Source organism: Manihot esculenta, chromosome 7, assembly GCF_001659605.2.
Source record: "Manihot esculenta cultivar AM560-2 chromosome 7, M.esculenta_v8, whole genome shotgun sequence".
NCBI lineage: Eukaryota > Viridiplantae > Streptophyta > Magnoliopsida > Malpighiales > Euphorbiaceae > Manihot > Manihot esculenta.
The window spans coordinates 4,778,130-4,793,069 of record NC_035167.2 but is presented as its reverse complement, the minus strand read 5'-3'; the positions used below and the strand labels follow the sequence as shown (position 1 = coordinate 4,793,069).

At 43.5% G+C, this 14,940-nt stretch overlaps 1 protein-coding gene across 1 annotated transcript in view; it reads left to right on the top strand.

Moving 5' to 3' along the window:
- LOC122724099 (NAC transcription factor 29-like) overlaps window positions 1-14,940 on the top strand; it is a 94,220-nt gene that overhangs the window by 75,669 nt on the left and 3,611 nt on the right. The window contains exon 2 of the mRNA XM_043958655.1: window positions 14,691-14,931. Within this exon, the coding sequence (XP_043814590.1) occupies window positions 14,691-14,931 (241 nt within the window). The remainder of the gene's footprint in view (window positions 1-14,690; window positions 14,932-14,940) is intronic.

Sequence of the window (14,940 nt, the reverse complement as noted above, 5' to 3'; positions counted from 1 at the left end):
ATTGGCACTAGCTTCCATTTTCCTGGCTGCGTCTACTATCGTGTGGAAACTCTCCTTTTCTGCTGGAAGAATCAAGGAAGCATACCTGGGATGCAGTCTCATCGTATATCTCCTTGCTTTCTTCTGATCAGTATCATAGGCTTGACCCACGTACTGAAGCAGATCCAGGAACTTATCTGTGAATTCATCAACACTCATCTCCTCTGTCTGTCTCAACTGTTCAAATTCAATTACTTTCATCTCCCTCGAACTGTCAGGAAAAGCCCACCCTGCAAACTCATTGGCGAACTCTCCCCATGACATGCTGTCCATTCTAGGCTCCACATAATTCTTAAACCATTCTCTGGCTTTCTTGCATTTTAGTGTGAAACCTGCCATCTCAATGGCTCTCCTATCATCTGCTCCCAATTCACTGGTTATCATCCTAACTGCTCTGAGGTAATCAAATGGATCATCTCCCGTGTTGTATTTAGGAGCATCCAATTTCAAGTACTCCGTCATTTGGACTTTACCTCCAGATGAGCTAGGGTCATGTCTGTCAACAACAGGGGCTACTGGTTCTGGTGGTGGTACTGGGTCATTTGGCTCTAGGTGTGCTGCACTTGGATGGGTAGGGGAAGAGGGATACATAGGATATGGCGGATAGTAAGGATAAGGCATATAAGGCATGTAAGGAGGATATGGCACAAAACTCGAGTACTCCGACATACCTCCCATCGGATACTCTGGATAGCCAAAACTTGAGGTCTGACCTCCCTGCGACTCTCCCATACCTTCCTCAAAACTGCCTATACCCATGCTATCATCTCTAGACTGATCAATCTCCATAGCTTCCCTCCTTTCCTCTGATCTTCCTCCCCTAGCTGTTCCTCTTCTGCTCTCGTCGTCAGACCTTCTAGGGTCTATTGACGTACCTTCCCTGCTAGATCTCTGAGACCTTGCCCTTGGCAATGCAGGAGGACGAGCAGCTGGTCTCTCATTCTCTGGTGGGACTCCAGTCAATCGAGCTGATCGACGAGTTCCTCGCATCTTTACTCTGGAAACACAACATATAACATACCACTTAGCACATAAACATCAATCATACACATACGACACTCATGGCATATCATAGCAGATAGGACTCAAGACCCTATCCTAGTGGACATGATTTCCTATTGTGCTTGACCACTTCTAACCTGTCTAAGCCCAACACTGTCTCTATAGGTCCGATCATGTGAACCTAGGGCTTTGATACCAATCTGTAACGACCCCAAAATGGACCGTCACCAGCGCTAGGATTCAGGTCGGCTTAAGGCCGCCAGAACCCGTAGCAAGCCTGCTATACTCTCTGTGTACCTGTAAACCTCATACATGATCATACATTTTTTTGTGAAAATAAAACTCTTTTCTGAACCAAGGCTTAACCTGTGCATGCACTATCTCTGTACTCTGTACTCATGTACTCTGTACTCTGTATCCCTGACTAGAGCTTGCTCTAGATGGGTTAACTCATACCTGTTAAGCCTGGTTTTCACATACAGGAAAACATATATACATATACAGATCATGTACAAAACATACATCACTAGGTCAAGCAACAACTAGTACATCTCTTTAATATTACATGTCCACTCTAAGCTATTACAGATCTCTTTACTTTTCCTGTACTCTGCTGGACTGTCCCTGTACACTGTACACTGAACCTGCAAAACTGGGGTTAAGGGAGTGGGATGAGCTCTATAGCCCAGTGAGTAGAACAGTAAATCATCTCAGTAAAATATGATCTCATGAAATGCACCATATCACAGACAAGCCACATCAAGAGTAAACCTGTCACCACATAGTCCCAGTAACTCTGTGCCAGGGCGTAGAATCGAGCACCTGGTCTTCCTGTCATATATGTATATGTGTATATAACACCTCTGTACTTACCATTGCCAGGGCGTAGTCAAAGGCTCCTGGACTTTGCTATACCTGCCAGGGCGTAGTCAAAGGCTCCTGGACTTCGCTATACCTGCCAGGGCGTAGTCAAAGGCTCCTGGACTTCCTGTCTGAGACTATTGGATCATTCAGCACTTACTCACATCACCAAATAACAATGCAATGCAACATATTCGTGACTACTAATGCACTCAACCTATGGCATAAACATGATGCATAAGATATGCTAAAAGCAGTTTGTGGTTCAATTAAAAGTCATAAGTTTAGTTCCACTCACCTCTGGCTATCTGGACTGACTGACTCTGCAGGTTCTGAACCTCTGGAGCAGTACTCACTGCTGCTCTCTCTGGTTCCTCTGGTCTGTACCTATACAGATGGACTCAAATGAGGGACCAAACAAGCGTAGAATAACTCTCTTAAACTTCCCCAAGAAACCCCTTAAACTCACTCAACTATCTCTGCAAAGCATGCAAAAGAAAGCTGGACAGGACACTTTCGGCGGCAGGTTCGGCGGCCGAATGTCCTCTCCAGAGACGAAACTCAAGCACCTTCGGCGGCACCTTCGGCGGCCGAATCCCCCAAACAGAGCCGAACATGCAAAACAGGCTGTGGCAGCCAAGCCACCATGCAAGAGGTTCGGCGGCCGAATGAACCTTCGGCTGCCGAACCTGAGTTCATCCAGAACTCAGCTTCAACGGCAAACCATCTTCTCCTTCCCTTCACCCATTCAAACCATACTCCTCAACACACATATACGTATGTATATGATCACAGGGGTCCAAAACTATCTAATAACCCCAAACAACAAATCAAACAAACACAGAAACATGTATACATGCATAACTTCATCAAAACCACTACTTCTCACTTAAACATGCATCTCTCTCCCTTACCTTCCATAAAACCTTCAGAAAACACATAAAAACATGTTCAAGAGCATCACTTACCTCCTGTAACACGAAGATGAACACTCTGAACAAGAAAAACGGACCAACTCTCCTCAAACTCTCAAACTCTCACAAACTTAGCTTTTTGCTTCAAACCATTCAAACCCTTGTGTACAATCAAAACACTCTGCATGAGCTGCTCAAACTCAGCAAATAAACCAGGGGAGACGTGGCCAACGTCTAGACATGAGCTGGTGATAACACCTGTCCAAAATGCTGACTAAGGGATACAAAACTGCTGGCTAAGCAACTCAGCTTCGGCTGCCGAATCGCATGCAAAACCATGCAACATTCGGGGGCCGAACTTACCTTCGGGAGCCGAACATTGGGTACTTTCGGCGGCCGAACTTATCTTCGGCGGCCGAACTTGGCTCCTCTGCCTTGGTTCATTTCAACTCAAAACTATCAAACTGTAAACCCATAAAAACACATCATAACACTTAGAAAAACATAACTCCTACCCGTATATAGAATCCCAACACCCCGGATTCCACCAGACAATAGAAATTTCGGTGCCGGATTCTAGCCGGGTATTACATTTGAGGAGAGTTGGTCCGTTTTTCTTGTTCAGAGTGTTCATCTTCGTGTTACAGGAGGTAAATGATGCTCTTGAACATGTTTTTATGTGTTTTCTGAAGGTTTTATGGAAGGTAAGGGAGAGAGATGCATGTTTAAGTGAGAAGTAGTGGTTTTGATGAAGTTATGCATGTATACATGTTTCTGTGTTTGTTTGATTTGTTGTTTGGGGTTATTAGATAGTTTTGGACCCCTGTGATCATATACATGCGTATATGTGTGTTGAGGAGTATGGTTTGAATGGGTGAAGGGAAGGAGAAGATGGTTTGCCGTTGAAGCTGAGTTCTGGATGAACTCAGGTTCGGCAGCCGAAGGTTCATTCGGCCGCCGAACCTCTTGCATGGTGGCTTGGCTGCCACAGCCTGTTTTGCATGTTCGGCTCTGTTTGGGGGATTCGGCCGCCGAAGGTGCCGCCGAAGGTGCTTGAGTTTCGTCTCTGGAGAGGACATTCGGCCGCCGAACCTGCCGCCGAAAGTGTCCTGTCCAGCTTTCTTTTGCATGCTTTGCAGAGATAGTTGAGTGAGTTTAAGGGGTTTCTTGGGGAAGTTTAAGAGAGTTATTCTACGCTTGTTTGGTCCCTCATTTGAGTCCATCTGTATAGGTACAGACCAGAGGAACCAGAGAGAGCAGCAGTGAGTACTGCTCCAGAGGTTCAGAACCTGCAGAGTCAGTCAGTCCAGATAGCCAGAGGTGAGTGGAACTAAACTTATGACTTTTAATTGAACCACAAACTGCTTTTAGCATATCTTATGCATCATGTTTATGCCATAGGTTGAGTGCATTAGTAGTCATGAATATGTTGCATTGCATTATTATTTGGTGATGTGAGTAAGTGCTGAATGATCCAATAGTCTCAGACAGGAAGTCCAGGAGCCTTTGACTACGCCCTGGCAGGTATAGCGAAGTCCAGGAGCCTTTGACTACGCCCTGGCAGGTATAGCAAAGTCCAGGAGCCTTTGACTACGCCCTGGCAATGGTAAGTACAGAGGTGTTATATACACATATACATATATGACAGGAAGACCAGGTGCTCGATTCTACGCCCTGGCACAGAGTTACTGGGACTATGTGGTGACAGGTTTACTCTTGATGTGGCTTGTCTGTGATATGGTGCATTTCATGAGATCATATTTTACTGAGATGATTTACTGTTCTACTCACTGGGCTATAGAGCTCATCCCACTCCCTTAACCCCAGTTTTGCAGGTTCAGTGTACAGTGTACAGGGACAGTCCAGCAGAGTATAGGAAAAGTAAAGAGATCTGTAATAGCTTAGAGTGGACATGTAATATTAAAGAGATGTACTAGTTGTTGCTTGACCTAGTGATGTATGTTTTGTACATGATCTGTATATGTATATATGTTTTCCTGTATGTGAAAACCAGGCTTAACAGGTATGAGTTAACCCATCTAGAGCAAGCTCTAGTCAGGGATACAGAGTACAGAGTACATGAGTACAGAGTACAGAGATAGTGCATGCACAGGTTAAGCCTTGGTTCAGAAAAGAGTTTTATTTTCACAAAAAAATGTATGATCATGTATGAGGTTTATAAGTACACAGAGAGTATAGCAGGCTTGCTACGGGTTCTGGCGGCCTTAAGCCGACCTGAATCCTAGCGCCGGTGACGGTCCATTTTGGGGTCGTTACAGATTGGTATCAGAGCCCTAGGTTCACATGATCGGACCTATAGAGACAGTGTTGGGCTTAGACAGGTTAGAAGTGGTCAAGCACAATAGGAAATCATGTCCACTAGGATAGGGTCTTGAGTCCTATCTGCTATGATATGCCATGAGTGTCGTATGTGTATGATTGATGTTTATGTGCTAAGTGGTATGTTATATGTTGTGTTTCCAGAGTAAAGATGCGAGGAACTCGTCGATCAGCTCGATTGACTGGAGTCCCACCAGAGAATGAGAGACCAGCTGCTCGTCCTCCTGCATTGCCAAGGGCAAGGTCTCAGAGATCTAGCAGGGAAGGTACGTCAATAGACCCTAGAAGGTCTGTCGACGAGAGCAGAAGAGGAACAGCTAGGGGAGGAAGATCAGAGGAAAGGAGGGAAGCTATGGAGATTGATCAATCTAGAGATGATAGCATGGGTATAGGCAGTTTTGAGGAAGGTATGGGAGAGTCGCAGGGAGGTCAGACCTCAGGTTTTGGCTATCCAGAGTATCCGATGGGAGGTATGTCGGAGTACTCGAGTTTTGTGCCATATCCTCCTTACATGCCTTATATGCCTTATCCTTACTATCCGCCATATCCTATGTGTCCCTCTTCCCCTACCCATCCAAGTGCAGCACACCTAGAGCCAAATGACCCAGTACCACCACCAGAACCAGTAGCCCCTGTTGTTGACAGACATGACCCTAGCTCATCTGGAGGTAAAGTCCAAATGACGGAGTACTTGAAATTGGATGCTCCTAAATACAACACGGGAGATGATCCATTTGATTACCTCAGAGCAGTTAGGATGATAACCAGTGAATTGGGAGCAGATGATAGGAGAGCCATTGAGATGGCAGGTTTCACACTAAAATGCAAGAAAGCCAGAGAATGGTTTAAGAATTATGTGGAGCCTAGAATGGACAGCATGTCATGGGGAGAGTTCGCCAATGAGTTTGCAGGGTGGGCTTTTCCTGACAGTTTGAGGGAGATGAAAGTAATTGAATTTGAACAGTTGAGACAGACAGAGGAGATGAGTGTTGATGAATTCACAGATAAGTTCCTGGATCTGCTTCAGTACGTGGGTCAAGCCTATGATACTGATCAGAAGAAAGCAAGGAGATATACGATGAGACTGCATCCCAGGTATGCTTCCTTGATTCTTCCAGCAGAAAAGGAGAGTTTCCACACGATAGTAGACGCAGCCAGGAAAATGGAAGCTAGTGCCAATATTCAGAAACAGTCAAAGGCACAGGCTTCGGGTTCTAAAGCCCCCACACCAAGCAGTAAAAGATGGGATAGAGCAAAAGGAACAAAGAGTAAGTTCTGGAGTAAAGTTAAGTCAGGTCTGGGAATAGGTAGTGGCTCAAGCTCTGGCACAGCTCCAGTCTGCAGACGATGCGGAAAACCACATGGAGGAGTTTGTCGGTTGGGATCTACAGCTTGTTTTCGATGTGGATAGGAAGGGCATATTGCTCGGGATTGTCCGCAGATGACTTTTGCACCATCCCAGCAGATGAGTTCAGGCAGTGTGGTACAGCCAGTTGTACGGCCAGCAGCTCCAGTCATGCCTCAGACTAGTGGCAGAGGTAGAGGGAGAGGGGTAGCCTCTACTTCAGCAGCAGGTTCCCGAGGTGGAAATCCGGTAGCCCCAGCACGGATTTTCACAGTGACACAGGAGGAGGCTAACACGTCGAACACAGTGGTGTCAGGTAATCTCATCATTGGGTGTTCAGATGTGTATGCTTTGATGGACCCCGGTGCTTCTCATTCCTTTATTGCTTCGAGAGCCATAGAGCGATTGGGTTTGATCAGTTCTGAGTTAGAGTATCCTCTCTGGGTCAGTGGACCTAGATGTGACCCATCAGTGGCAGTGTCAGTCTGTCGTTTCAGTCCAGTATTCATAGAGGGTAGATGCCTTCCAGCTGACCTTGTGGTTCTAGACTTGACAGATTTTGATGTCATTCTAGGGATGGATTGGTTATCTACATATGGTGCTACGTTGGACTGTCGAGAGAAGCTAGTGAGTCTCAGAGACCAGGATGGGTCAGAGTGTGTCTTCAGAGGAGACAGGAGAGGTACACCCAGAGGTATGATTTCAGCCCTTCAGGCTCGTCGTTTGCTTAGGAGGGGTTGTCAGGGGTTTCTAGCTCATGTGAGAGAGCTAGATAGTCAGGTGAGGGAACCAGCCACAGTACCAGTAGTCCGAGAGTTTCTCAATGTGTTCCCAGACGATTTGCCAGGACTACCACCTGATAGGGAGATAGGGTTTGAAATTGAATTACTGCCAGGTACTAGACCTATCTCTATTCCTCCCTACAGGATGGCGCCAGCAGAGTTAACAGAGTTGAAAGAACAGTTGCAGGACTTGGTAGCTAAGGGTTTCATCCGCCCTAGTACCTCACCTTGGGGTGCTCCAGTGCTCTTTGTCAGAAAGAAGGATGGATCCCTCAGACTTTGTAACGACTACAGACAGTTGAACAAGGTCACTATCAAGAATAGGTATCCCTTACCGCGGATTGATGATCTATTTGACCAGCTAGCTGGAGCAGGTTGTTTCTCAAAAATAGATCTGAGATCTGGGTATCATCAGTTGAGAGTCAGAGAGGCAGACGTGCCTAAGACAGCTTTCCGGACCAGATATGGGCATTATGAGTTCTTAGTGATGCCGTTCGGGTTGACTAACGCCCCTGCAGCATTTATGGATCTCATGAACAGGGTATTCAGTGAGTTTCTGGATCACTTTGTCATTGTGTTTATCGATGATATCTTAGTGTATTCCAGAGATGCAGAGGAGCATGCCCAGCATCTGAGGATCGTTCTGCAGACACTGAGAGAGCATGGTTTATATGCCAAGTTCTCGAAGTGTGAGTTTTGGTTACGGAGCATTGCCTTCTTGGGACATGTGGTATCAGCAGAGGGTATTGAGGTAGACCCCAAGAAGATAGAGGCTGTAGCTAACTGGCCCAGACCCACGACAGTGACTGAGATTAAAAGCTTTCTGGGACTGGCAGGTTACTACAGGAGGTTCGTTCAGAACTTCTCAAAGATAGCAGCTCCTATGACCAAATTGACTCAGAAGAACCAGAAGTTTATCTGGTCAGACCAGTGTGAAGAGAGCTTTGAGGAGCTCAAGAGGAGATTGACAACAGCACCAGTGTTAGCTCTGCCTGTCAGTAATAAAGAGTTCACAGTGTTCTGTGATGCATCTCGAGTGGGATTGGGTTGTGTATTGATGCAGAGTGATAGAGTAATAGCTTATGCTTCTAGACAGTTGAAGAAGCATGAGTTGAATTACCCTACCCATGACCTGGAGATGGCAGCAGTTATCTTTGCACTTAAGATGTGGCGGCATTACCTCTATGGGGTTAAATGCGAGATCTTCACCGATCACAAGAGTTTACAGTACATCTTAAGTTAGAGAGAGCTGAATTTGCGGCAAAGAAGGTGGGTCGAATTGCTCAGTGATTATGATTGTAAGATCCAGTATCATCCGGGGAAGGCGAATGTTGTCGCAGACGCCCTAAGCCGGAAGTCACTAGGCAGTTTATCCCATATAGCAGCAGAGCGGAGACCGGTTGTGATGGAGCTTTATAAGCTCTTTGACGAGGGATTACAGCTAGAGTTGTCTGGTACAGGTGCGTTGATAGCACAGATGAGAGTGACACCTGTGTTTCTGGAGCAGATAGCTCAGAGACAGCACGAGGACCCTGAGTTAATGAAAATTGCCAGGACTGTTCAGTCAGGCAATAATGCAGAGTTCAGATGTGACAGTAAAGGGATCCTTCGCTATGGGAGTCGACTTTGTGTACCAGATAGGGGCAGTGTGAAGGAAGACATTATGAGGGAAGCTCATAATGCGAGGTATAGTGTTCACCCAGGAGCCACCAAGATGTATCAGGATCTGAAAAGGGTCTATTGGTGGCCAGCCATGAAGAAAGAAGTGGCGTAGTTCGTAACAGCCTGTGAGGTTTGTCAGAGGGTGAAATTAGAGCATCAGAAACCAGCCGGAATGCTTAACCCATTACCGATTCCAGAGTGGAAATGGGAAAACATAGCCATGGATTTTGTAGTGGGTTTACCAGTAGCGTCCAACAGGATAGACTCGATATGGGTGATTGTGGACAGACTCACGAAATCTGCTCATTTTCTTCCAGTACGGAGTAACTATTCTGTGGATAAGTTGGCACAGGTCTATCTGGATGAGATAGTGAGATTACATGGAGTTCCAGTGTCTATAGTTTCAGACAGAGGACCTCAGTTTACCTCCCGCTTTTGGCGGAGTCTGCAAAGTGCGATGGGTACGAGATTGGATTTTAGTACTGCTTTCCACCCACAAACTGATGGACAGTCAGAAAGGACCATCCAGACCATAGAGGATATGCTTCACCTATGTGTGTTAGACTTTGGCGGTTCTTGGAGGCAGCATCTACCTTTGGTGGAGTTTGCCTACAATAACAGCTATCATGCGAGCATCGGGATGGCTCCTTATGAAGCTTTGTATGGGAGGAAATGCAGATCCCCTGTTTGTTGGGAAGAGGTAGGAGAGAAGGCTCTTGCAGGGCCAGAGTTAGTAGACATTACCAGTAGAATGGTGCCCATGATTAGAGATAGACTCAGAACAGCTCAGAGTAGACAGAAAAGTTATGCAGACGTTCGCAGAAAGCAGTTAGAGTTTCACGAGGGTAATTGGGTATTGCTGAAAGTGTCTCCAATGAAAGGAGTGGTTCGTTTTGGAAAGAAAGGTAAATTAGCTCCACGGTACATTGGACCCTTTGAGGTGTTGCAGAGGATCGGAAATGTGTCGTATAAGCTGGATTTACCTGCTTCTATGGAGAGAATTCACCCGGTATTTCATGTTTCTATGCTACGACAGTTTGTGTCAGATCCGAATCAGGTTCTGAGTGAGCCTGAGGTGGAGATTCATACGGATCTCACCTATATAGAGCAGCCAGTGCGGATTCTGGACACGCAGATCAGACAGCTAAGGAACAAGGAGATTCCGATGGTGAAAGTTCTATGGAACCACCATAATCTAGAAGAGTGCACCTGGGAGACGCGGGAGTCTATGCTCCAGCAGTATCCACATCTGTTTTGAGGTTAGTTTCCTCCTTGTGTTTTGTTTTTGTTGTTTTAGGAACAGTCGAGGACGAATGTTCTTAACGGGGGGAGAATGTAATACCCGGCTAGAATCCGGCACCGGAATTTCTATTGTCTGGTGGAATCCGGGGTGTTGGGATTCTATATACGGGTAGGAGTTATGTTTTTCTAAGTGTTATGATGTGTTTTATGGGTTTACAGTTTGATAGTTTTGAGTTGAAATGAACCAAGGCAGAGGAGCCAAGTTCGGCCGCCGAAGATAAGTTCGGCCGCCGAAAGTACCCAATGTTCGGCTCCCGAAGGTAAGTTCGGCCCCCGAATGTTGCATGGTTTTGCATGCGATTCGGCAGCCGAAGCTGAGTTGCTTAGCCAGCAGTTTTGTATCCCTTAGTCAGCATTTTGGACAGGTGTTATCACCAGCTCATGTCCAGACGTTGGCCACGTCTCCCCTGGTTTATTTGCTGAGTTTGAGCAGCTCATGCAGAGTGTTTTGATTGTACACAAGGGTTTGAATGGTTTGAAGCAAAAAGCTAAGTTTGTGAGAGTTTGAGAGTTTGAGGAGAGTTGGTCCGTTTTTCTTGTTCAGAGTGTTCATCTTCGTGTTACAGGAGGTAAGTGATGCTCTTGAACATGTTTTTATGTGTTTTCTGAAGGTTTTATGGAAGGTAAGGGAGAGAGATGCATGTTTAAGTGAGAAGTAGTGGTTTTGATGAAGTTATGCATGTATACATGTTTCTGTGTTTGTTTGATTTGTTGTTTGGGGTTATTAGATAGTTTTGGACCCCTGTGATCATATACATGCGTATATGTGTGTTGAGGAGTATGGTTTGAATGGGTGAAGGGAAGGAGAAGATGGTTTGCCGTTGAAGCTGAGTTCTGGATGAACTCAGGTTCGGCAGCCGAAGGTTCATTCGGCCGCCGAACCTCTTGCATGGTGGCTTGGCTGCCACAGCCTGTTTTGCATGTTCGGCTCTGTTTGGGGGATTCGGCCGCCGAAGGTGCCGCCGAAGGTGCTTGAGTTTCGTCTCTGGAGAGGACATTCGGCCGCCGAACCTGCCGCCGAAAGTGTCCTGTCCAGCTTTCTTTTGCATGCTTTGCAGAGATAGTTGAGTGAGTTTAAGGGGTTTCTTGGGGAAGTTTAAGAGAGTTATTCTACGCTTGTTTGGTCCCTCATTTGAGTCCATCTGTATAGGTACAGACCAGAGGAACCAGAGAGAGCAGCAGTGAGTACTGCTCCAGAGGTTCAGAACCTGCAGAGTCAGTCAGTCCAGATAGCCAGAGGTGAGTGGAACTAAACTTATGACTTTTAATTGAACCACAAACTGCTTTTAGCATATCTTATGCATCATGTTTATGCCATAGGTTGAGTGCATTAGTAGTCACGAATATGTTGCATTGCATTGTTATTTGGTGATGTGAGTAAGTGCTGAATGATCCAATAGTCTCAGACAGGAAGTCCAGGAGCCTTTGACTACGCCCTGGCAGGTATAGCGAAGTTCAGGAGCCTTTGACTACGCCCTGGCAGGTATAGCAAAGTCCAGGAGCCTTTGACTACGCCCTGGCAATGGTAAGTACAGAGGTGTTATATACACATATACATATATGACAGGAAGACCAGGTGCTCGATTCTACGCCCTGGCACAGAGTTACTGGGACTATGTGGTGACAGGTTTACTCTTGATGTGGCTTGTCTGTGATATGGTGCATTTCATGAGATCATATTTTACTGAGATGATTTACTGTTCTACTCACTGGGCTATAGAGCTCATCCCACTCCCTTAACCCCAGTTTTGCAGGTTCAGTGTACAGTGTACAGGGACAGTCCAGCAGAGTACAGGAAAAGTAAAGAGATCTGTAATAGCTTAGAGTGGACATGTAATATTAAAGAGATGTACTAGTTGTTGCTTGACCTAGTGATGTATGTTTTGTACATGATCTGTATATGTATATATGTTTTCCTGTATGTGAAAACCAGGCTTAACAGGTATGAGTTAACCCATCTAGAGCAAGCTCTAGTCAGGGATACAGAGTACAGAGTACATGAGTACAGAGTACAGAGATAGTGCATGCACAGGTTAAGCCTTGGTTCAGAAAAGAGTTTTATTTTCACAAAAAAATGTATGATCATGTATGAGGTTTACAGGTACACAGAGAGTATAGCAGGCTTGCTACGGGTTCTGGCGGCCTTAAGCCGACCTGAATCCTAGCGCCGGTGACGGTCCATTTTGGGGTCGTTACAGGTGTGGTGGGCTCATGAGTCTATAGCCTATGTGAACCATAAAAACAAAAGAAGATCGAAGTGGTTGGAATTAGGGGTGAGCAGAATCCGGTTCAAACCGAAAAAACCGACTAAACCGAACCGATTTGAAAATTTGGTTCGGTTTTTTATACATTTCAGTTCGGTTCGGTTTTAAATTTCAGAAATTTCGGTTATTTTGATTCAGTTTGGTTTTGATCAGAAAAAACCGAAAAAACCGAATCAAACCGATTAGGGATAATAATATGTTTTTTCAATAATATAGAGAAATTAAATTATATTAAAATTAAAATATTTTAATTAAATTTTAAAATACTAAAAATAAAGTGCAAAAAATTAAAAAAATATTAAAAATCGAAACCGATCAAACCGAATCGAATCGAACCGAATCAGACCGGTTCGGTTCGATTCGGTTTCTGACCAAAATCGGTTCGGTTTTCATAAAAACTAAAATTTCGATTTTCGATTTATTCGGTTCGGTTCGATTTTGAACCGAACCGACCGAGTGCTCACCCCTAGTTGGAATGATGAGAATCTAATTAATGGCTGTGTTTTTTTTACTCTATTTCAGTTATAAAAACTAATTTTTATGGAGATAAAACTAGCAGAAAAGAATTTAGATTTCTGTTAAATTGTGTCAATTCCAATACATTGTTATTGAATCTAATTACAACTCTTCAAAAGCTAATAGTCGGTTCGGTTGGATAAAAAATCAAAATTTTAATATATATAAAAATTAAATCAAATTGATTTTCGAATTGAAGTTGATTTGAATCGAATCCGCATGATTCAATTCAATTCGATTTAATTTGATTTGTTAAAGTTTTTAATAGATTTTTTATTTTTTATTTTTTCACTTTAATTTTAATATTCTAAACTTGAAATATTTCAATCTTAATTATGGTCTAATCTCTCCATATTATTAAAAATAATATATTATTATTATCAATAAGTTCAGTATGATTTTTTATTAAAAATTAAAATCAAATTGAATCGAATTGAAATAATCAAAATTTTCAAAAATAAAAATTAAATTAAATTAAAAAAATAAAAATCAAACTGAATTTAATTCAATTCGATCGATTTTTTCAATTTGAACTGAATACGGTTAAATCTAGTTAAATTGTTTATTTCTCTATGTTTTATATCCAAACACGTTGTTAATCTCTTTTGTAATATTAAACCAAATATCTTTTTTTTTTAAAAAAAAAAAATTACCTATTATCCATGAAAAGGTGTACCATAAACAATTAGCCTTGTTTTTGTTAATTTTATATCAAAGATATCTGATGATCTGAGATCCAGAAAATAGGGTTTTACAAGGGTTCTGTAAAACTGGAAAAAGCTTAGACCTAGAGGAGAGTATTTCTCCTCTTATATGTTCTCTCTTGTCCGCTAGTGACGTGTAATAGAATGCATGCTATTGGGCCACCTGTCCCTGTCACGTTGATTTGGACGTACGAGGAAATCAGATCACTGCCCCATGCGTAACGACCTCTGATTCTCCCGGACGCGCGTGTGGGTGGTCCCACATGAAGGATAAGCTGGTCTTCTTCCTGATTTCGGGCTGGATCAGAAGATATGATGTGGGCTGAGCCCAGAGAGGATTGGTTCATCGGACCCAAAGAGCTAGGCTGGCCTGGTTGAGCAAATGGGTCGTAGTCCGGTTCTCAGGCTGAGCGGCCTGGACTTGATGTGCGTATGAGGCTTGAGGGTCTCTTAGATAATGGGCTGGTATCGTGGGCTTGGCCCCAGACCGGGGTGCAGAAACCCAGTGGTCATCAATATCTTTAATTTATAGAAAAAAAAAAAGCTTATTTCGATAGCTTTAATAGCAATACCAAACATTCCTTTATGATTCCATTTAAATAAATATAAGATATATTTAAAAAAATATCTATTATTTTCTGTTCAATAATTAATTTTAAAATAATATTCAGTATTTTAATTTAGTTAAAACACTATTATTTAATAATTAAAAAAATAATTTATAAAAAACTATTTATTATGATATTTAATTAACTATTAACTGACCACATATTCACAACTCTACATTATTTCAAAATCCTTTTCCTAATCTAATTACACTTCCTCATGAATATTTCCATTAAGAGAAGGAAACCTAATTTTTCTGTGTAATGGTCTGAAAAAATGGACACAAACATATAAATATTTCAACACCCACACATAACACATACGTTCATCAAAAACCCTTCTCTGATTTTCTGTTTGGTGTCAATCTAATGGAACAAAATCAGAACAAGAACAAAGGAGTTGCTGCAGATTGCAGTACTAGTAGCGATGACGTTGAGAGATATTTCAACTCGTTGCCTGTTGGGTATCGATTCGCTCCTAGTGATGATGAGCTGATTCGTTATTATTTACTGAGAAAGATCAGCAATGAACCCTTGCCTCCTAATAGGATTCATGTGGTTGATTTATATAACTATAGCCCCCAACAGCTTGCAGGTACGTCGT